This window comes from Vulpes vulpes, chromosome 8 (genome assembly GCF_048418805.1).
Source record: "Vulpes vulpes isolate BD-2025 chromosome 8, VulVul3, whole genome shotgun sequence".
Classification (NCBI taxonomy): domain Eukaryota; kingdom Metazoa; phylum Chordata; class Mammalia; order Carnivora; family Canidae; genus Vulpes; species Vulpes vulpes.
In genome coordinates, this window is record NC_132787.1 from 21,281,533 (window position 1) to 21,306,223 (window position 24,691).

The following is a 24,691-nucleotide window of genomic DNA, read 5'->3' on the forward strand; positions in this document are numbered from 1 at the left end:
CAGTATATGAACTCAAGCCTGTTTATTTCCAAAGGTAACCAATGTCTTGATGCCTTTTCTGTTTGTTCTCCTCTATCTCCACTGCTGTAGCCCAGCTCAGATCATCACAGCTAGCCAATCCCCAATTAGTCAGATCATGTCATTAATAACATCCTTCAATTCTCTTACACACTCATCACTGGAAACTAGTAAGAGATTGCCTGGAACACTGAATATTCCTGGTTCCATCAATTTAGTTGCGTGTTTACCAAAAAAGAGTTGTATTTTGTTCTTAAGCCAGACAGTTCAATTGTACTTTTTATTGTGTTACAATATTTAATGAAATACTGTTTAAACTAAGGAGATATGAGTGTGGAAGAGAGCTCTTTCTATGAAAACTAAGCTGAATTTGTTGGAAAGACAAGACGAGAATAAGTGGCTGAAAATTTTATAATCCATATAAGTATGGAGAAGGTGAACCAAAAATGATTGGGGAAAACTCTCATGGAAACTTCTTTAAGATTCTACATTCCAATTGCCCTTTTGCTGCAATTTAAAGAAACAGAAACACGGGTGTGGTTCATGCAAGAAAAAGAATACAAAACTCCAATTAGCAAACCGTACTCAAAGAAGGGATCTTAACATTCTCGTATATAATTGCAGGATAAATGTACTCATATGTGTCTTAAGTTAAACTATAAATATCCAAGGTAAACATCTTGTTTTGTTGTTGTTCTCTGATTTGATAAGTTTTGCAAATGACTGACCAAATTTGGTCCCTGATTTTACTGAATGAGAGAACTTCCACCTTATCTCTCATTATCTTCCAAACAGTAATAGCACCTTTCCTTCGACCTAACCCCCATCTTTAGTCTAATTTCTCCATTCAGCCAACAAAAACGTTTTAAGAGCCAAGTAATTAGCAGAATTCCTTCTAAAACTCAGATCTAAGCCTCTCTCCTCTTCCCACAATAATTCAGTGATTTTCTCTTGCCTGCAGAATGAAACTAAAAGTACTTAGCAGAACATTGAAGACATGTAATGGTCTGACTTCCACTCACCTTTTCAGGTTCCACCTCCTAATACAGCACTCTTGTCAGTCACCCACATTCTGGCTATTGCCCAAACGCATGACACCATTCAGTATCCATTCAGAGAGAGCCTGAACTCTACATTTGTATCTCTCACAATTTTACTACATACTTATAAATAGTAGTTTATAGTGGGAAATATATTGTTTATAGAAATTATGTAATACAGAAAATACTAAAGGTATCTGAATAAATTTCACTGAATGAATTTCAAGTTGTAAAGTCAAGAGTATTGTGCAACATATAGCCTGTGGATGGAGGCATAAACTTGTCTTTAATAATCAAAAGTTTAAATGTGTCTATTCTCATGATAATTTGGTAAACTTTTAAAAGTCTAGATAAAAATGATATTTTGACTGTCCTTATCCAGTTGTCCAATTAGGGAGAGTACCTATTTCCTAGGTGACAAATATCAGTGGATTACTGTGACATACTGTCCTTGGTTGTCTGTTTCTCTCATTCACATTTTTCCCCTGGAAGTCTTATACCTGTGGACTGTCATAGATGCCACTACTGCATAGAACTCCTAAAATGTTCATCTCAGCCAGAGCACCTCAGTCAATTCCATTCCTCTCTCTAATTGCTTTTGTGTATTTTCAACTCAGCAAAATACCATTCATCATATCAGAGTTTAAAATGGAACTTTCCCAGCAAACTCACTTTTTTCTGCCTTCTGAAACCACCCCCTCCAAGGTTTTATCCATAGCTCTTGGGGGTCTATTTTGCTTTTTGTTCTTTCTTGGGCCACAACAAATTGCCAATTATCTCTTCCCATAGTGACTGGATCATTAAGGGCTTTGAAAACTATGAGAGTACTTGCCCCTTTATAGTCAAACTTCTTGAAATATTTGCTCATACTCATTGTATTCACACTGTTATCTCCCATTCACTTTTCAACCCAGTGTAATCTGGCTTCTGTTCCAAAACTTTTATTGTAGCTATTCTTTTTTTTTTAAATTTTTATTTATTTATGATAGTCACAGAGAGATAAAGAGAGAGGCAGAGACACAGGCAGAGGGAGAAGCAGGCTCCATGCACCGGGAGCCCGATGTGGGATTCGATCCCGGGTCTCCAGGATCGCGCCCTGGGCCAAAGGCAGGCGCCAAACCACTGCGCCACCCAGGGATCCCCTGTAGCTATTCTTATATAAGAGTAATGAATTACTGCATTGGTGTTAAATTTAATTGACATTGTCTCAGTTGTTAACCCAACTTCTTATAGACTTTGATATTTAGACCACTCATTCTACTTGAAATGAATTCTTTCTGCTTCTGTGATACCTATCTCTGAGACTGCTTTGTTGTGCTACTCTTTTTAGGGTTCTTTTTCTGCCCTTAAAAAAAAGTGTTCATTCTTCAGAGTTCCAAATCTTCATGTCTTCTCCCTCTACGTACTTCTCTGAGCAATCTCATCAACTTCTCTGGCTTTATTTTTTTAAGGTTTTTAAAAATATTTATCTATTGATGAGAGACACACAGAGAGAGGCAGAGACATAGCAGAAGGGAGAAGCAGGCTCCCCATGGGGAGCCTGATGTGAGACTCCTGGGATGGAGCCTTACCCTAGGATAGTGCCCTGAGCAGAAGACAGATGCTCAATCACTGAGCCACGCAGGCATCCCAATTTCCCTGGCTTTAGTTACCACCTCTGCCCATGATCACCACTTTTGTGTCTCCAGCTCTGTTATTCACCTGAGCTCTCGAGATGTGCATATTAAACTGCCTCCAGATGTGTCCTCTTCAATATTGCAGAGGCACTTTGACTTTAACTTGCCCAAAGCTATTTTACAAAAGCACAAAAATACTCTCTTATTTGCTTATCTTAGTGAATGGTACCATTCAGTATCTATTTGCTCAAACTATCAATGTTAAAATATAGCTATCGATTTTAACTTCTTTTTTATTCCTTATTCTCCAATCAATATCAAAACTCTATCAACTTTGCTTTTGAACTAGTTCATAAATTCATCCACTTTTTCTATCCCTTCTGCACTACATGGCTCAACCCAGGATGATATCTCCCATAGATATCTGCAACTGTCTTCTAAATGAGCTCCTTGCCTCCATGCTGGCCCCTCTCCAATCAGTTTTCCAAGCTGCAGCAAACTTCCTCTTTCTAAACAGACAAATTTAATCACATTACTTCCCAACTCCTGTCAATGTATCCACACTATCCTCAGCATTAATTCTAATCTCTTTCACATGGTTTGAGGGCTCTTAGTGATCAATCCCAGTTGCCCTTCAAGTCCTGTCTTTGCCACTCTCTCACACTCTGTGGTGCTTCTTTAAATTCCCAAACTGCATCAATTCTCTACCTATGGACCTTGCCCATCCCATGAATCTGCTCCTCTCTCATCAGGCTATTCTCTCTCCTATGACTCCTGCTCCCTCCCCCTGCAATTTATTCATTCAACATACTTTTGAACACTCAGTATGCACTAGGCATTGCTCTAGGTTCTAAGACCACAGTAGGCAGCAAAATGGGTATGTGGTACTGAACTCATGAGGCTCAGGGACTACCGGATAGACAGATAAGCAAATTTGGGTCATTGCAGACCTTTGTGATGAGAGATGGACACTGTGAGTCTAAGGACCCAGATGAAGATATTTCATTCAGGCTAGGAATAGACGCTTCCTAGGGGCAGTGTTATTTGGAAGGTTAGACCTGAGATAGAGAAGTAGGAAGGTAAGAGGCCAGGGAGTTTAAGAAAAACTTCAAAATGTAAACTTCTTACCTTTTCTGCTTTTTCTTTTTTCTTCTCACTCTTCTTAACTCTTACCATCCACATCCAACTACCTCTATTCTTTAAAAACTCTTTGGTTAGTTCTTATGGTACTCCTTGAAGTAAACTATTAATTTCCATACTTGGTGGCATCCTTTTCCACAAAGCACTTCCAGGCCCTCCGCAAACCCACCAGTTTCCTTTCTTCAACTCTCTCCTCCAGATGAAAGTGAAGAAACCTCATTCCATATAGTAGCCATATCATTCCATCTCTTAGACAAAGCTAACAGCTAACTTATAACTGACTAGGGTCAAGCCCAGATATTCTTCTTTTTATCCTTCTGCTATAATCTTTCCAATTGTCCATTCTTCCGTTCATATTTTCCAATAATCCACAATGTCAAATTGTCTATGAGAAATAGACAACCCATGATCTTCCCTCATTTTCTAAAATAATACAGCACAGGTCAAGTTTAAGAAGCCTTTCCTCATAGCTTTGAGATTCCTGTCGGACCTTAGGCTCACCAGAATAGGGTTGATAGTATTGTTTCTCTTGAGCTTTATTCTAGGCCATAGCAAGACCTTTAATATACAGCAAAAATGAACAATCAGTCAATACCATCCCACAGATCCCTCACTTCTTAAAGGGGCATATCATCTTTAAAAACTTCAGTTCTGGGGATCCCTGGGTGGCGCAGCGGTTTGGCGCCTGCCTTTGGCCCAGGGCGCAATCCTGGAGACCCGGGATCGAATCCCACGTCGGGCTCCCGGTGCATGGAGCCTGCTTCTCCCTCTGCCTGTGTCTCTGCCTCCCTCTCTCTCTGTGTGACTATCATAAATAAAAATTAAAATAAATAAATAAATAAAGTTCCCTCAGGGCTTTTTATCTTACATAGTCCTCCCTTTCGGGCAGTGGTTCCCATTTTTAAATGTTTTAGTAAGATGAGAAGTATCCTAGGATAAATTTTCAGGCACCACCAACGTTCATCCTCCCATGGGGTAAAGAGGAGGGTGGCTTTACCCATGATTGGTCAGTGACTGAAGGGGACTCTGCCTTGCATCAGCAATGTCATTATTTCTTCACTCACTACAGTCTGAAGATTTGGCAGCAGTGCTGATGCTTATATATAGAAGGAAGCTAATCACTTCATTTCATTCTTTTGTTGGAACATTTTCCTACCCACTCGCAAATAATCTTCCCTTTCCTTTAACAGCTCCTCTCTAAAGAGACCAGCAACAGAACATTCATCAGAAGAATGACAGTTGGAGCACAGGAGGAGACAACAGAAGCTTGGGACCAGGGGCCCAGGTTAGAGGTCAGTGTCCACCAACTCCTAGGTAATTGGCCTTGTAGTGTCTCCAAAGGGAGTTCTTAACAGAGGCAGATGGAAACTTCCACTGAATTCCTTATATGTTTGAAATAGATAGGTAGATGATAGATGATAGATAGATAGATAGATAGATAGATAGATAGATAGATAGATGATAGATAGATATGTGATTATTTCACCCATAAAGTCAGTCATATTTCTATAACAGTGGCTTCATTAAGGCTTTCAATAGTCATTATTGGCCATTCTTTTGGGGACTCTATGAGCAATCATTTTCTTGGTCTGAAGCAAAAAAAGACTCAGGACACCAGGTTACCTCTTTTAATTTTTGTTGTGGACAAAAAAAAGACAGCACCTGAGTACCTTAACGAGGGGCATGTTTGTGATAACACTGGAGACAGGGCACTATGTGCATCTATGAACTGTAAAATCTATGGCACTTTAATTAATTTTGATTTCACAGAGAATTTAATGAGTCAATAAAGACAAATCATGGAAACGACAGTACTTTTATATACCATCTGGCAACTCTTGATAATACAAAATGGCTCAAGACTTCAATAAAGGCTCATCCATTCTAATAGAGAGATTCTATGCTTATTGTTCTTTAACATTTCTGGTATATTTGGAAATTTAAGAGCAGAGCTGCCATATATGGGATCTGATCAAAGGGGTGAGTCGGGGTGAATAGGGCCAAAATCCAGCTGGCGCTCTAGTCAACAAGCCCTACACCTTGGCTTCTTCTAGTTTCTATGTATAGCCTAGTGAAAGCTCTGTTTATGAGGCTGGATAATAGAAAATTGTCAAATAATCTAAATAAGAATATTGGTTGAAAAATGTACATAGAATTATTAACTGAAACCATTAAAACAGTGGTATATATGTATATGCATACATGATAAAAGGTCATAAAATAGAATATATCACCCCATTTTTGTGAAATAAATAAATGTAAATATACAGAAATTCAAACACATTCTATCTATCTATCTATCTATCTATCTATCTAACTATTTAGGGAAAAAGTTGGAAGAATACACCCCAAAATGTTGACTACAGTTATCTTCAGCTTGTAAGTTAGTTGTTTTTAATTTTTTTTTTTTTGGAGTGACTTGGCTTTTTCCTTCATCTGAGGAAAGAAGTGCATTAACTTCACTTTGTGTGTGTGTATGAGAAAGAGAGAGAGAGAGGGAGAGATGATTATTTTTTGTGTAATAAGAAAAAATTAAAACCCTAAATAGTAGATTGAGACTTAAACAATAACAACTAATAATAGTTACTTTAAAAATGACAAGTATTTGTGAACTGAAAACCTAAAATAGTGTTTAAAACCATCAGGGCAGTTAAAAATAAAGTCTAAACAGTCTGAGGACAAAGTATTATTTACTGTTTGACTTGGCTAGTTTTTCAGCTGCAACAGGTACGGTTTTATGACAACCCTTTCATAAACCAGAAATAGATGTTAAAGTGAATCATCAATTTAAAAATGTAATTATAGGATAATCCCACCTCTGATATTGATTATATTTAACAATCCCATTCAGAAGAGTAATATTATATTTCTTTTCTGTCAGTGATTTATTACTACAATGTTCAAAGAGATAGTATATAAAGGAATTATGCGATTAGGATTCTACATTAGTTTATTAGGAAAATGAAAAAAAAGAAGTATGTTTAGATGTGGCTTCCATTCCCTGACTTTTTCCTTTGGAGAATTACATTTGGTTAATCCTTGAGACAAGAGACTGAGGCTAATATTTATCAACATATATTAAATATTTATTAAATATTTATCAGGCATTATACTGGTATATTTAACATTTACACCAATTTTCTAAGGCATGTATTTACCATTTAAGAGACAGGCTCAAAAAATTTTCCTAGTTTCTCTGTAGTCACATAGCCAGTAATGTGATGGTACCAAAATTCATACTCAAGTCTTTCTGACCCCAAAGACTTTGCTCTATCCTATTAGACAAGAGTTCTAATGTTTTATGGTGGTGATTGTATTACGTTTTAGAATTACTCAATCTGCCCTCTTCTGTGAGATTATACATCCTGCCCCTTTGCACAAGGCTGTGTGACCAGTTTGGCCACTGGAATATAAACAGATGTGATGAACACTACATCCTTTAAGAGCCATCATGGTATTTTGTCAATTCACTTGCTTTTTTCCCTCTGTCCTATGAATGTCCCAAATAGGGAAGCTTCTTCAATATGGGTCCCAGAATGTAAAGACACATGGAGCAAAGTTGTGCAAAGACAGTAGCTACCAACATAAAGCTGACAAAATGTGAACAAGTGTGCATTCATTTTCTATTGCTACATTATAAATTACCACAAACTTAACAGCTTAAAATTACAAATTTATTTACTTCACAGTTCCCCGTAGGTTAGATAGCTGGGCATGACCCTATCGGATCACCTGCTTAGGGACTCACGGGGCTGGTCTCAGAGCATCAGCTGCGGTTCTCATTTGGTATTCAGATTTTCTTCTGAGCTCACTGGTCATTGGCAGAATTTATTTTCTTGTAATTGTAGGACTAAAGACCCATGTTCTTGTTGGCTGCTGCCTAGGGGTTGCTCTCAGTTCTTGGGGGGCTATTCTCAGATCTTTTCAGTGTGGCTTTTCCATATTCAAGCCAGCATTGGCACATTGAATCTCCTTCCTTGCAAATCTCTGACCAGCAGCTGGAGATAACTGTCTGCTTTCAAAGGGTGCATGTGATTAGGTTAGGTTCACCCAGATAATCTCCCTATCTTAAAACCAGCTAATTAATAGATTTAATTACATTTACAAAATCCCTTTGCCATGTAACATAACATAATCACATGAGTAACACCAAGGGATAGAGACCATTCAGACCTTCTTAGAATTCTGTCTACCACAAAGAGATAATTGTATTGTAAGCCACAGAAATATGGGGAAATAGATTTTTTAAGGTAGCAAACTGACTAATGCAACTAGTTATCTGAACTCGTATGTCTGTGCATATAAAAAGGAGCATAAATCATAAAGGACAGGCAGCTGAACAAATTTTCACAAAATGAACACATCTGTACAACCACCACTCAGATGAAACAAACAAAAACAAATAGACAAATATCAGAAAGTTATTAACAACACAGAAACCCCTTTCCAGTCATTTCCCAGACCCTAAATAACCACTGTCCTATCTTCTAACACCATAGGTTATTTCATCTGCTTTTGAAATATGAATGGAATCTGGCTTCTTCCTCCTAATACTAGATCTAGGGGACGCCTGGATGGCTCAGCGGTTGAGCGGTTGAGCTGCCTTTGGCTCAGGGCATGGTCCCGGAGTCCCAGGATTGAGTCCCACATGGGGCTCCCTGCATGGAGCCTGCTTCTTCCTCTGCCTGTGTGTGTCTCTGCCTCTGTCTCTGTGTGTCTCTCATTAATAAATAAATTTTAAAAATCTTTAAAAAAATACTAGATTTAGGAGTTTCATTCCTTTGGTTGCTTGTAGTCTTAGTTCCCTTCCTGTATAATAGTACATTACATGGATATTCCATAATTTGTTTTTCCATTCTTCTGTTGTTGATAGACATTTGGTTAGTCTCCAGTTTTTAGCTATTACATATAATTATCCTTAAACTTTTTTTTTTACAAAGCTTCTATCCTTACCTCTCCCTTTTTCTGTTCCCCTCCTCTCTTCTTCCTCCCTCCCTCTCTTCTTCCTTCTCTCTCTCTTTCTCTCTCTCTCTCTTTCTCTCTCTCTCTCTCTCTTTCTCTCTCTCTCTCTCTCTCAATTTCTCTCTTTAAGATGCCTTCATATTTTATTTATAACCTAACCTCTCCCTAAAAAGAAGAGAATCCAGTTTGGATTTTGTCAACTTTTAAAATTAATCTCTAAGAAACTCTGAAAGATAGTTGGAAAACCACAATGAATGGATTTAGACCAAACGAGTAGAGAGCTAAAGGAGGGGCAAAAAACAAGATATGATTTCCTATCCTTGGTTTATCCTGGAGCAGAAATTGCTTAAGTGAGACCAAGATAATTTCAGCCATCAGTCTGAGCAGAGCCACACGGTGTAGTGGGAAACAGCATAGGCGTACCATATAAAGATCTGAATCTCTGTTCTTTTTACTTTCTCTAGATGGAAAATTTGGCAATTCACTACCCCTCTGAGTTTTATTTCCTTCATCTGTCATGAGGGTAATGGGACTTTTCCCTTGAGATGTTTCAGTTCCTTCCCACACTTCTGCCACTTATCCAAAATCCAATAGCACGTTTTGTCCTAGCTCTAACAACATTCTACCATCTGTTTTCTGTCCATCTCTGCCCTGCTTTTGCTCCCAGAAAACTGACCTCTTTTGACTGCATCCATTACCTGGCTCTGTTATTATTTTGCTTCCAACTGGGTTCAGCCAATGAGAGTCACTTGCAAAAGATTGGAAGGAAGGAGGAGAAAGAGGCTGGATTATGCTCCCTCCCGCCTTACTGCTGTTCTAGGGTGGCTGCTTTCCTATCAGACCACAATTCTAGCTATCACCTGACCCCAGTGACACCTATGTCCCTCTTGCATTTTAAACGTGAACCTGGGCAGCCCCGGTGGTGTAGTGGTTTAGCGCCGCCTGAAGCTCAGGGTGTGATCCTGGGGTCCTGGATCAAGTCCCTCATCTGGCTTCTTGTGGGGAGCCTGCTTCTCCCTCTGCCTGTGTCTCTGCCTCTCTCTGTGTGTGTGTGTGTGTGTCTCTATGAATGAATAAATAAAATCTTTTAAAAAAATAAATAAATAAAAAATAAACCTAGAGCTGATCGTGATTTCCCATTCAGTGGTGCTCCACCATCTTTGCTTTCCTAACCCATCCATACTTCCATAAATAGTTCCTTTACTATTCTCTTTTCAGGCTTAAGTCCTTTGAATGGATCAACCTTTCTTGAAATGTCCCTGATAATAGAGAAAGAGCCCAATCAGATCATTGAACATATGGGAGAATGGAAAAAACAGTATTAATAGTTGGAGGTCAAATAAAATGACGGATTTAATGAACTAGGGAGATGGGATGGAGCAATGAAGAGTCATAGTGTCACATAAGCAGTTTCTGTGGTCTCTTACATATGTGGCATTTAAACTCCATAGCACCCCATGAGTTAATACGATGACTATCTAATTTCAGAAATGAAGAGACTATGACTTAGGGTGGTTGAGTAATTTCCTGAGATCGGTCTTTATTAACTGGCAGAACTAAGACTTCGCCTCCCAAACCCATGCTCTTAACCAGAAGGGCAGACACTTACTTTCTATGGCAGAGACAAGAGCTGTAGTTCGCTGCTAGCTTTACATACTTTAAGGACTTAGTAACATGGCATAGTTGGCTATCTTGAAGAGACAGATATGGAATAGATATTTTAGAGATATTAAATGAAGTTATCTGAGTTTTGATGAATTCAGAATTAAAAGGTTGCGATGAGGGCAGTGGCATTTCTTCTCTGTGTCACTTCTTCCTCTCCCAGCTTTTGGCAACAGACCCCAAAATAAATCCAACCTCCTTTGCATGCCCTTTGTGGTTCTCCCCATCATACTGCTTCCTTCCTGGAGTTCTCTCCCACCAGTCACACACTCACCTTGCTCCAATCAAACTGACATATTCTTCTTGGTTCACTTGTTTCGTCATGAAACTGCCTTCACTCCTTTTTTCTCCTTTGAAATCCTCTTGAGCCTTTTTTGTCCACTTAAAAGCCACTTCTCCAGACAAATTATGTTATCACACCAACCACAAGTCACCACCCCTCCCTCTTCTGAACATGAGCCGCTTTGTTTACACTACTTTCTCTGCATATGTCATATGCTGCTTGGAATTTTACTTGCCCATATTCCTCCCTTTTCTTTCCTACTTGACATTGGGAATTTAGATGATGGGGAATGTTAACATAAGTAAAACAGAACCCCTGCCCCTAAAGAGGTAAGAACACAAAGAACTCTAAATACCTTTGTGTATTTTGGCATTTTACTTTAGACAAATGATAAGTACTTGTGCATGTAAAAGTGTGAATGTTCACATAAATTGAGGAGAAGGATTCTTGAAAAAAATGACATTTGAGATGCATCTGGAAGTCTGGTTGGTCAGCTGTCATAATTTGGAGAGAGAATTTTATGAAGAGAAAGCAGCATGAGATGGCTTTAAGAATATTGTTTCCACGAACTAGGGGTGATGGAAGGGGAGGAGGGCGGGGGGTGGGGGTGAATGGGTGACGGGCACTGAGGGGGGCACTTGACGGGATGAGCACTGGGTGTTATTCTGTATGTTGGTAAATTGAACACCAATAAAAAATAAATTTATTACTTAAAAAAAAGAATATTGTTTCCATTGTGCATCCCAATATCTCTGGTGATTAATGAAATTAATAATAGCAGCTATCGTTTATCAAATGCTTGAGACCTGCCAGACATTTTGTTAAATGCTGTTTGTATGTTATCTCATTTGATTAAGATCTTCCCCGTTTTACAGATGAGAAAGCCAAGGCTTAAACAGATTTGGTGACTTGTCCAAAGTGGCCCAGTAAGTCTCTGACAGAGCTGACTTCTAATGAGGGCATATGAGGCTACATTGCCTTTTTACTTACAACTTGACATAATGCACAATTCTTTATGCATTTATCGCTAACATTCCAGAGAAAATTCAAACCCTCAAAAAGCTATATGGAGCCAATATAATCCTCACATAATATTTATAAATTGATAAGTTTTAAGGAATCTAGTTATTTACAATGCATCTCTGAAAGCTCTTTTTAAAATGGCATTTCAAAATAACATTCCATTTATCTTCTATGGGGGCATTAAAGTTGTGGCTCTTTAATCTGAGGTATAAAATAAATTCCAAAATTTCTGAGTGATGATACAGTTCTTGAAATATTTTCTAAAAATAAAATATTGTCCCATAGCAATTATGTTAGTCACCATTTAAACTATTTAAATTCAAAACATTTAGTGAGTTTAAAAAATGCTGATATTTTTATCAGGAAATAAATGCAATAGTGCCTCTCAATCTACAATGAAGTTAAATTCTGAGATATGAAACTGCCATACATTATAATGTATGAGTGAAATTTGCCAAAAACAATGAGCTTCCATTTTCCAGATGCTCAGATGCTCAAGTAATGACATCAACACTGTAGAGTTTCCTGGGTGCAAGTTATAGACTAGTACACACTGAAAAGGAAATGTCAGTATATTTTTATTTTTTCTTAAATCATACGTTTTTTCCCCAGCTGTTATAAAAATGTTTCTGTTCCCTATGCGGGAACAGTAATGAATTTTTATATTAACAAAATATGACTTGTGCATCAGGATGTTGACAATTACATGGCATATAGTCTTGAACTCCAGGATGAATTAAGAGGCAGTGACCATATTGCACTGTGTTGGCATATGCAAAAGAGCATTGAAGCAAGGTCAAATTGCTAGTAAAGTCTTTAAAAGAGTGAAAAAGAAGTTCTTCGGTGGGTAATTATTTTCTACTGATAGGCAAAAGGATGGCGTGTGTTCTTCAGTTACAGTATTACCTACCAGAGTACTCTTTCTCAGGCCTCTGGAGAAATGCCTAGTATTGGTATAGAGAAACTGCTCTTGAGAACCATAGGAAAATGTTAACTTTAATAGAGACCTCAGTGTGCTAAAGATCTTAGAGGAAAAAAAAAAATCACATCTGAAAGACATAAAGTTTGGAATTGTCTGGGCTTTGGCTCAATTCAGAACTAACAGCCAGAAACAAAATGGCAATGGAAAATGAAGCCTTCACAATTTTATCAAATTGCTATTTTATGCATGCATCAACATATGGACTTTAGGCAATTAACAAACATTTTTCAGATCACATAGTCTTATAAGAAATGTAGAGGGCCAAACACATGTCCCGGAACGACCTCAATATCTTACAGCTACATTTGACAGAAATTAGACCATAAAGTGGGTAAAAGTTTGATTTGTTTCAACTACTGTTCATTCCCTAGAAAATACTGCCAACATCATTAACATCAGTAGCCGGTAAATATAGCATATCTTACTGGACAACACTCAGAGTGACAGAGTGACCAATGATCTTGGTATGTCTGAGATTGAGGAGCTTACCAGGACCAGGGAATTTCAGTGCCACTAAACCTACCACTAACCTGGAGCAGTCCCAGGCAAAATTGGATACTGGGCCACCCTATAGGAAGATCAGTGTTTCACTTTCTATTGCGTATGCTACACAGTGCAATATGGCGACTGCCTAAGAACAAACAGCTCTTTTATCTTTAAGCTAGAAACTCCTATTTGATTTTTTAAATTTCAGATTTATTGGAAAACTTAAAATTATTATTTCTTTTAGAAATAAAATAATGCAATAAAGATGTGCCTGGGTGGCTCAGTCAGTGACACATCAGACACTGGACTTTGGCTCAGGTCATGATCTCAGGGTTGTGAGATCAAGCCACACATCTGGCTGCACACTGGGCATGGAGTCTGCTTGAGATTCTCTCTCTCTCTCTCTGTCTCTCTCTCTCTTGCTCCCCTTCCCTCCCCGTCCCTCCTCCATCCCCCTCTAAAAAAAAGTGGAGGGATAAAATATCACCTTGTTCTATAAACTGAAGATGTTTTTTCATAGCTCATAAGGAGTGATTCAGCCATTTCACTACTTTAAAGAGTGTCAAAGCTTTTACTTTAAAAACAAGATGAATAAACCACCACTACCACCACCACCAACAAAAAACAACCAGAAAATAAAATGACTCCTGAAAGCTAATACTGTGCAGGAAAAGCTGTGGTGTGATAGTAGCGAGAGCTGGTGCATTGATGGTGCTAGCGGTGGTTCTGATGGGGGCTCTGACTGGGATATCTTGAAAAGAAGAGCTCAAAGAAGTTGCAAGTCAGGCTGGTATATTTGGGATACAGCAGAGAGCTGCATGTGTGGATCACTGAAATGAAACGATGGCATGGGGTTGAGCCACTCTGCACCATTTCCTTATACTGGGGCCTCCTTGACAGAAGGACAAGCTGCAGTTGAAGCAGGAAGAGCAGGGAGATAGAACTCAACACCTAAAGATCATCCTCTTTTTGTACTTAAGAGCAGGGCTTCAGGCAATTCTGTTTATTGCATTAGAAGTTCTTAATAGCTGAGTGGTTTTTAAAATACATTTTAGAAGGAACATTGCAGGAGTTTGTGAATCATTCTAATTTAAAATGTAAGGTGTTCTATTTTCATTTCTTGCTTTTATATTGTGCTAACTGCACGTAAGTGGAAAATGATAAACTTGTGTCAAAGGAAATAAGCTGAATACAATGCGAAATGGCAAATGTGGTTTAGATTTTTTTAAAACATATTTTATATAAAACAAGAAAGAAGAGGTAAATTAAATTTACTGAAGGTTATTAGTTTAAGTTATTTCCAAGTTGGAAAATAAATTTCTATTGTATTTTTTATTATTTTCCATTTCTCTAAACTAAATGTGTATTATTTTTAGAGTAGAAATAAATACTTATCAATAAACATTATTTTTTAAGGAAAATAAAACACTAATTACTTTTGTATATACTAGAGAAATTGATAAATGAATAAACATTTCATTGGGTACAAATAAAGAAGGTATGATTCACATCCTCAAAAAATGTAAAATATATCAGGAAAGGCAGACCAAACCTGAAAAAAAGAAAACCATAAACATTAGATTGTGATATAAAATCCATTGTTATTCAAGTTTATTCACTATAAAAGTAATTTAGTATTCTTTTTTTGCTATATACTACTTATATTGAAAAAAAATTGATTATTATAATCTGCCTGCATTTTAAAATACAAAACATGTTCCAGAAAATGTCGCTCCCCCAAAGCTTTACATATAATTTCCCAAACACCATTTAGTCTAAAATAATAATCCAGTTTTCCCCCAAACACTTATGAATGCTCACCCCATCTTCAATCACTTCCATTCTCTCCATTGTTACTCACCTCACAAATAGGCATCTGTGTTGAAACTCTCTATTTTATGAAGTCAGTAGAAAACTAAGCCAAATGGAAAAAGAAAAAAGAACCAGAGCCTCTGCAGAGCTTTACGAATAATCTTTTTATTCTAATTGGATTTCTTTGATTACAATTCTCATCATTTGAGTCAGTTGTTTTCATCTTGGGCTGACATAGATCACCCAAAATGTGATACTTTTCTTTACTCATCTGTAAAACGGAAATAGAGCAGACTACTTTCTTAAAGGGACTATAGAATGAAGGTGATGCTATCCTACTTGCCAATGAGAAGTACCCTCCCTGAAATAAGTCTTTGTGGGAAAATTAGACATCAAGGCAGTTATAATGATTGGCCACTAAGACTTTTAAGGATAAGATAGTCTTTTTTTTTTTTATGCACACAAATAAATACAAACAAAAACGAAGAGACCCTCAATAGATCAACTGAAAATGTTTTTTTTTTCTTCTCTAAAAAAAAATCAAGCTTGTTATTGTTATTATGGCAACAGATTATCAATATGAAGACTAGAGTTTCTCTGGCCTGCCAGAAATGGAACATTTTATTTATTATTATTTTTTATTCAAAAATTAAAAAAAATAATGTCTTTATGTTTTTGTGTGGTAGGGAAAATAAATGCAGTAATAAGAACTGCATTGCAAAAGGATGTCTAGCAGGGGAGCACCAAGGATGTAAACTTGGCCCCCAGGGCACAGAGTGTGCCATCTATGACCTGTTGGTGTCTGGGTTGTGACCTCTTGGTTGGCCTGACTGGATTCTGAGTCCCTTCAGTTGGCCTTGTCCTCTTTCTGGGGGGAAATACTAGGCTGATGATAATGTATGAATGAAAATTCATTCCCTCACCAATCAACCAACACTTATTGAATTCATGCTATATACCCAGGACTATTCCAGCTCCTGATGCAGTGTTTGAACAAATGGACAAAATTACTGCCATCATGGACTCACATTCTTCTGGGAGAGACAGGCCACAACCAAACAGATAGACCCATACATAATGTCAGATAGTAATAGCTGCTATGAAAAAATATATATAAAGCATATTAAGATAGTAATAGGAATTTTTTTGAAAGAAGAGGGAATAATGAAAAATTTAAAAAAATCTTAACATTTTAATTGACTTGCAACTAGGTCTGATAGACATAGATTATGTGAATATACTGCATCAGTCATATTTTTAAAAGTAAATATAGACTGAATAGTAGCCTCTATTTGCCAAGTACTGCAATCATTGCTGAGAAAAGTGAGCAATAACTCAGAGCAACAAGTTAAAATATTGCAGGTCCTTCATATGGCTAATGGAGGCCCTCAGTTTTTTTAGACCTTCAATTCACCTCTCTTGAGTAAATTCCCTAGTTTTCCAAATATGCTTGATTGCAAAAAAAAAAAAAAAAAAAAAAAAAAAAAAAAAAAAAAAAAAGATACCTTTGGGATATCTTAATGTAGTTTCTCACAGAGAAAAGAAGGCTTAAAATTTTTACTCTCTGGCTTACAATTTCAGATAGCAAGTTCTATTATAGAATTTATGATTTGGGGAGTTAGTAATGGAAGAAAATAGATTTGAAAAGACTTTGAACAGATTTGTGAATGGCAGAGCCAATCCTACCAACTAAGAAAAGCTTAAAGGTTTGGGATGTACAGCCTGCTAAGGAGCCTACAAAACAGAAGTACAGCCATGGGATAAAGAAAATCTGAAAAAGGCCCTACAGTTAGGGAGAACAACCAAGCCCTCCTTTCCCTGACAAGTTGCACTGGCAGTAGATGACTGAGCTACTAAGAACACTGGACCACCCAGTAGGGCAATTTCTGTATTTTTATCAGATTGTATTTATTCTTTATTGTCTCATAAAGAGCCTGGCATTGACTTGGCAACTTTGCTGGACAACATGTAGGCATTATATTTTCATATTGCCATAAAGCAACTGCAATGATTATGGTAAACATACTTACTGTTTTTCTGATTGTCAACATTTGGCATGCATTATAATTGAACTGTTTACTTTCTTTGCCTGGAATGAAGATTATATTCTGCAAATGATTCTAAGGTGCGTCATAAATACTATATGCAGTAACATAGAAATGTATGTTTTAGGACACGTGGGTGTCTCAGTCAGTTAAGCCTCCAATTCTTGGTTTCAGCCCAAGTCATGATCTCAAAGTGGTAAGATCAAGCCCCACTTTGAGTTCTGTGCTCAGTGGAGTCTGCTTGAGATTTTCTCTCTCCCTCACCCTCTGCCCTCCCCGACTCGGGTGAACACACTCTCTCTCAAATAATTAATACATCTTTAAAAAAAAAAGAAATGAAAAAAATAATTAAAAAAAATAAATCTGTGGGGACGCCTAGGTGGCTCAGGGGTTGAGCATCTGCCTTTGGCTCGGGGCATGATCCTAGTCCTGGGATCGAGTCCTACATGGGGCTTCCTGCAAAGAGCCTGCCTCTCCCTCTGCCTAGGTCTCTGCCTCTTTGTGTCTCTTATGAATAAATAAATAAAATCTTTTTTTTTTTTTTAAAAAAGAAATTTGTGTTTTTACAGTACTCAGGGTTACGCAAAACAGGGTGCTCACACAGAACTCTTGGGAAATCTTAATTCTAGAACCTCATACAGATACATTTCTGAGGGTTACAAACTGCTCTCTTCCTCCTCTAAAGATCTTGTGTGGGTTGTTTGGGTTTTTTGGGGAGGGAGTTTCTTTTAAGTACTTGTTAATCTTCAGACTACCAAGGTCATATCATCAATCTTGGGTTAATCTTGCACTCCTGAATTGACTGAATTATGTCAAATCCCCTTGAGGACCCTATCAAGGTGGACAGTTGACAAAGTAAGACCTATAGCAGTTCTGATGAAATATTAGCAAAAAGCTATTTGGACATTAGCTTGTCAGGCTCAGGCTCTGGGCTCAGCTCTCTCTTTACCACCCTCAATCCTCCATATACTCCCATTAATACTCTTCACACTAGGGCATTTTCAGTTCTTTCCAATTCAGAGAATTGGCAAGGGGGGCATCATTAGTGCAAGTTCTGGGTGGTGAAACACTGTGTTTCAGCCCATTTCTTCTAACAGTATGACCTGTATGAAGCAGGCAGCAATGGTCTGTTAGAAGATCCCATCAGTCAATTAACTAGTGGCAGAGCTCATGTGTACATACAGGATATTAGGATATGGTCCTCTCTGAAGGGTGACTTCTATTCACATTCTAAATCCTGGAAAATTGAATTCAAATGTGAATAAGCTAGTAAAACTATTTTTTTTGGATTTGGATACTTATTTTATTAAATTGCAGAGTTACCACATTTTTCCTTTCCTTTCTACAATAATTAATTTATTTTGAAATGTACAGACTGTGGAGATTGTGCAGATTATAATTTTTTCCATCTCAGAAATGTCCTGTGCTTGCTTACAGGTTTACAGCATTGATCTGCCTCTTTCAAGTTCTTTTTGTTTTCCTTAACTTTCAGCCAAACCTGTTTATGGGCTCATTCGCCTTTCTTATTTGTTCACATTCCAGAATCCAGACCAAGTCTCAGCTATTTTTTTTTTTTTTTAGCTGCCATTTAGTTCTTAGAAGAGCAAGGTTTTACTTTGACTTTTAAAATACTTGTCTGCCTTCAATAGTTTATCAGTTTGTATTATTTTGGTCAGGTCATCTTGACACACTATGTCATTTCTTGTTTTCCTACATCCTTGCCCATGATTCTGTTTGATTAGATGTAAGTGACAGAGTCATTGTGGCCTTACATTTTGAACAAAAAATTGTTCTCATTTACATGTGTGTGTGTGTGTGCATGCAAATTTGTGGTGAAGGCTAGGGGTGAAGAAGAGAGCAGTTAGAAAAGTTTCTTCCTGGACAGTGCACTGGTATCAAGCAGCTTCTCTGAATCAAGGAAGAATTTGAAATACACTATCAATACCTTTGTCCTTCCACCCTTTAGGGACTCTTGAATCAAATCACATCAAGATTTCCCAGAAAATAGAGATTCCCCAGAAATTGCTATACAGACCAGCTTGGATTTCCTCTGCGTGGCAAATAAAAGCAGAGATTTCTGAAAACAGGAATTTGCTTTGATAAAGCCCCAAAACTCTCCAGGCTGATTTATTTTTTCTTTTGGTCAGGTTGGTAAAGATGGTTAATCTTTACATGGAAGCATGTTCCATTTGGGGAAGAGAAATGTAATGGATAAAGAGATGGATTATATAAGTGTTCAAATGTTATTGGTTGAAAATGTATGGAACTAAGCAGGTCAAGATCTTTCTTTTCATGGAGAGCTCATTGAAGGTAAATGATTTGTACATAGTAAGCACTTGGAAAACGTTTAATTTTAAAAATCATTCAATTTAAAAATTTAAAAATGTTTATTGCTTATCAAAAAAGCTTTTGGTGGAAATTCAAAAGTAAATAAGCTAAAATATTTTGAAGTAGCTTCCAGAGATCCATAAGCAACAATCAGGTACAGAGCTGGACTAACCAACCAAGGCTTACTGAGCCCCAAGATAGAACTGGAATGAGGAATGCAGAATGGTCCTGCTGAGCATGCTCTTCTGGGGCCACTTCCTGGCCAGTGCACTGGCATCTCCAATGTTCCACCCTTACTTCGTTCTATGACCCCAAACTTTGAAGGGTCACCATGAAAGGTGATCTCAGTCAGTGTCATGGTCACTGACCTGGCATGATGTCTCCCACCTCTGCCTAGGCCCCTGAACTGAGGAAACTTTTACAGTCTCTGATCCCAGTAACTCAGCGTGTGTCCCAGTCCTGGTCGGGCTCTGCCTGCAGGCTGTTATCCTTGCTGACTTATACCTAACAGGAAGCATGAAATTAGGCAGAAGCTATTTGACTTCCATCTGCTGCACATTCCTCACCCCCCCTCCTTTGTACTCATGGAAGCATTTTCCCTTAAAGTTCAGTCTGGCGTAGTACCAATGCCAGTCAAACCAGGACAGAGGGAAGCATTTGTTCTCTCCTACTCCTCCCACCTCAACCTAAGCAGATAAGGTCTGGAATTAGTCCTGTAGATATAGACAAGAGATCCAGAAATCTGGGAATGATCTCTGCCCTACTTGTGCCATACTGGCCTACCTGTGCCATACTGGTCCATTCTGTACAACTGTGTTTATGCCTTGGACTTTTGTTGAACACATAAGTGTGCTGAAGTCCTTCCTTCTACTTCAGCTCAGTTGGCTAGCTGGGCCTTGTCACCCTGCTCATTTTTGCTCAGCCTTGTTGCATTGTCTAAGTCTTCAAGAAGACTAATCACTTGGTCCCACAACGCTGCTTTTCACCTGACTTTATGGGTCCCTACTCCCTGAAATCTGGATTCTCATTGCTTCGGTGTTCCTTTGGGTATCTGTCTAGGCTGAACTAGAACTTGATATGACCACACCACTTTTGACTACATATTTAGGCTATTGGCTACTTTCTGGGAGGCTGTGTCAGTTTTTACAGCCAAAGTACTTATTTCCTCTTATTGTATACTGGCATTTGCCACTGAGGTCCCAGTACACGTTCATGCATCTGTGTGCCAGATTGGAGCACACGCCCTTCTCTTCTGCTTGTTAGTGCTGTTACCTGACACACTGTCCAGACCTCATGCTGCTGCTAGCTGGCTGAAGTACATGCCAGGCCTCGCCTGCTTGGCTGGTACTCTCCCGTAGCTAGTTAAGTCTTGGCAGGACAGAAGGTCCTTTCAGGCCATTATTGTTCTGAGTGCTTATTTTACTTACCAGCCAACATCCTGGTGTACTCTATCATCTTCACATGATTAGATGAATCTGCCCACGGTACATCAAGAATATAGAAGTTCAATAAATAATTGTTGCCACTGATTTGATTCGATTTGCCAAAGTATAGAGTACTTTACTGTAAGTTGCACACTCTCTAAGAAACTCGATGAAAATGATCTGAACAAAGCAGATAAATTGGGTGAGAGTTGATAGCTTTAAAATGGAATTATTTATAAAAAATATCAACAAAGTGCTTGAAGTTTTCTGGTGAATTTCTTAACTGCTGACAGAGAGATGGAGGCACAGAAAAACAGTGCCAAAATTATTCCTAATTGAAAATTATGCAGACATAAAGACAAAGTATACTTAAATCAATAGGATTTGATATTCGAAATTCTAATCAGTCACAGCTAGTCAATAGGAGCTAGATTAAGGAGAGCTGCTTTACAGACTAATCTGTGTGTCACAGATGAAAGTTTTTATCTGTTCTTTAAACCTTCAGCTCCATATCCTCTCTTAATGCTGGGATAAAAGTAAGCCACTGTCAATCTTATCCTTCATTTCTTTTTCTACCCTCACAGTATGTCTACATTGACTCCTCAGCCTTTTCCTGTGAAAGGCAAAGCAGGGAAAATGAACATGGGTTTGTGTCCTAAAAGGATATATTTGTCACTTATTACTGGTGTGGCATATAAATAGATAAGTTACTTATCTAGGCATAAGTAGATAAATTATGTAAAGGCATCTGTAAAATGAGGATTATCATCTATCTCCAGGTGCTTGTAATGACCAAATGATAAAATGTTTTAAAGTACCTCCCAGAGTATCCAGCTAAACACATAGCCATTTTGTATTCCTTCTTTCTCCCCTTTTTATATTTTCTTACAAAGGAAGGGGAACCCATCACCAAGGCTGTTAGTCACAGCCTCCTGTGCTGACCCATTGCCTCAGCTCTCCCACAAGTGGTTTCCTCACACATCTGCCCATTCTTTAGCATGTGCAGTATCTCCTCCTTCCCAGGTACCTTCGATAGGCACAAATACATCCTATTTTGGAGAATAATTTTTACCTATTGCTTTTTTAGTTTCTAATGATCTCTTTCTTTTCAAAGTCAATATACTAAAATTAGTGGTTTCACCATCAATTATCTCACCACATGTCATCTTCTTAATTCTCAATTGCAGAGACTTTAGAGTCCCTTTGGAAGGAAATTTCCAGCGTCTGGAACGCTGTCCTTCTAGCTTGGTGGGATTACTAGTAACTTTGAAGTATGTATTATGCTTTTCAGATGATAGGAGTGTTTTCACATGTATAAAAAGTTTAGTATGTTTAGAACTATTTCATTGAAAAAGCTGCCTGATATTAAAAAAAAAAAGAAGAAGAAGAAGAAGAAGAAGAAGAAGAAGAAGAAGAAGACAAAGAATCCAGGTCACAGATTTTGAAAGTTATGTAAACTTGTATTTTCATCAGCACTAAAAAACTATTTTTGAAGCAAGATGTAATCTCTATATTGCCCAATATAGCATCCTATAGGAAGGGAACTTTAGATACAGATGATACAAAGATAGGTAGGTAGGAAGATAGCTAGTTGGCTAGCTAGCTAGAGTATTGAATTGTGTTAGTTTCCCTTTAAGAAAAGTTTATTATTTTGATCGGTTTGACATGGACGGAAACCCTTCCAGAAACATCATACATTACACAGTTAGTAAAGTACAGCACTTTTACCTAATTGCTCCTTTAGGGGCTAACGACCCCTTTTGCTACTTTGTTCAAATCACTTGATGCAATCAGCATGGAAAAAGGCATTCTCAGTCTCATATACCGCCTTGTAAATTTAGTTCAAAATTAAATGCAGTTTCAAGGTGTCTTTTTTTATTTCTAATCAATCTAGTATATTGTAAGCACTGCTTTAAGTTACACATTTGCTAAAATTTGTGAAGGTGACTTTGGTGAATGGATTTTTGTCTTTAAATAGATTCAGCTTGCTGTATATGCAAAATGATTTGAGCAGAATCAACCATGGAAATTCACTGAATATGTCCTTTGCTCTCATAATATTGAAAATCACAGCATAACCTGAAGGACCTCATTTAATTAAGAAATCAGTGCAGGATTTATAAAGGCACCATGTAGAAACCTTATCAGGGGTCCATGCCTAGCATGCTTCTCTCTTATAATTATTTGTATGGGTCAATTTGTGGATTGGATTTTATTTATTTTTGAATACAAACCTGATTTCTTGGCCATTTAAAAATGTGTAAGCTTCATTTTGCTTAAAAAATAACTTTCGGTAGGGAGACGAACAATATAATTTAAAACTACTTATCTGTTTATAGAATCTGAGACTACAGAGTTGGAAGGGACCTAAAAATAATATATTCCAGTGCCCTTAATAGACAAGTCAAGAGAGGCCCTGAAGAGATCAAGTGACTAGCCTAGGTCCATTTCTCCCTGCAAATTGGTGTCCAAACTAGAATAAGCACCTAGGTTTTTGTTTGTTTGTTTGTTTTGTTTTTTGTTTTTTGTTTTTATTTATTCATGAGAGACAGACAGAGAGAATGGCAGAGACACAGGCAGAGGGAGAAGCAGGCTCCATGCAGGGAGCCCAACATGGGACTCCATCCCGGGTCTCCAGGACCACACCCCAGGCTGAAGGTGGTGCTAAACTGCTGAGCCACCGGGGCTGCCTAGCACCTTGTTTATGAGTGATTTGAGATTTGACTCCATGGGGAAAAAAGAGGGCACATACACACTTATGAAAGGATTTTTTTAAAGAAGATTTATTTATTTGTTTGAGGGAGAGAGAGCATGAGCACAAGTTGGGGGAGGGGCAGAGGGAGAGGAAGAGAGAGAATCTTAAGCAGACTCCCCGCTGAGCACAGAGTTCCATCCCAGGACCCTGAGATCATGACCTGAGCCGAAATCAAGTTGGGTGTTCGACCAACTGAGCCAGCCAGGTGCACCACTTATGAAAGGATTTTAAAGAATGAAAAACTTATGTCATCATAAGTTATGTCATCATAAGTCATGTCATCAAACTTATGTCATCAGAAGATAACATATTTAACTTGGAAAATCATTGCTCTACTTAGTTGCTTTTCTATATATCAGAGTATCGCTTTCCAACTATATTCATTACATTTATTTTAATGAAAATAGGTAATTCAACAATTTTTTCACTTGGGGTTTCACAAATTGAGGAGTTCAGTAGTTCCATTAAACAGAAGAAATTTCATAAGTAAGTGTGTTGTATGAAAATTATAATGGGAGGGCTCCTGGGTGGCTCAGGTGGTTAAGCATTCGACTGGATTTTGGTTCAGGTCTTGATCTCAGGGTTGTGAGATGGAGCTCATGCTCAACAGGAAGTCTGCTTAAGATTCTCCCTCTCTGGAACACCTGGGTGGCTCAGTGGTTGAGTGTCTGCCTTTGGCTCAGGGCATGATTCCGGAGCCCTGAGATCGAGTCTCACAACGGGCTTCCTGTGTGGAGCCTGCTTCTCCCTCTGCTTATATCTTTGCCTCTCTCTCTCTCTCTCTCTGTCTCTCATGAATAAATAAATAAATATTTTTTTTTTAAAAAAAGATTCTTTCTCTCCTTCTCCCTCTGCTCCTCACCCCTACCCTGTCAAATAAATAAATAAATCTTAAAAAAAAAAAGAAAATTATAATGGGAAAGTTTACCTACATACTCTAATCATTTGCAAGTGTTATCCATTTATATATAAATATAGTCAGTGCTAAGGTAGATTTTTAGTTTTATGATTACAAACAAAACTTATCTATTAATTACAAGAGATTATCTTCTATACTTGGTGGTTGTTTATAACTGAAAATAATGAAAGTGGTAGAATTGAAGATAGACTAATTT

The 24,691-nt window shown here is 37.9% G+C and overlaps 1 protein-coding gene across 1 annotated transcript in view; it reads left to right on the forward strand.

Annotated features, from left to right (window-relative positions):
* LMNTD1 (lamin tail domain containing 1) overlaps nt 1–24,691 on the forward strand; it is a 449,003-nt gene that overhangs the window by 271,176 nt on the left and 153,136 nt on the right. The window contains exon 2 of the mRNA XM_072765724.1: nt 5,005–5,106. Within this exon, the coding sequence (XP_072621825.1) occupies nt 5,047–5,106 (60 nt within the window). The 5' untranslated portion in view covers nt 5,005–5,046. The remainder of the gene's footprint in view (nt 1–5,004; nt 5,107–24,691) is intronic.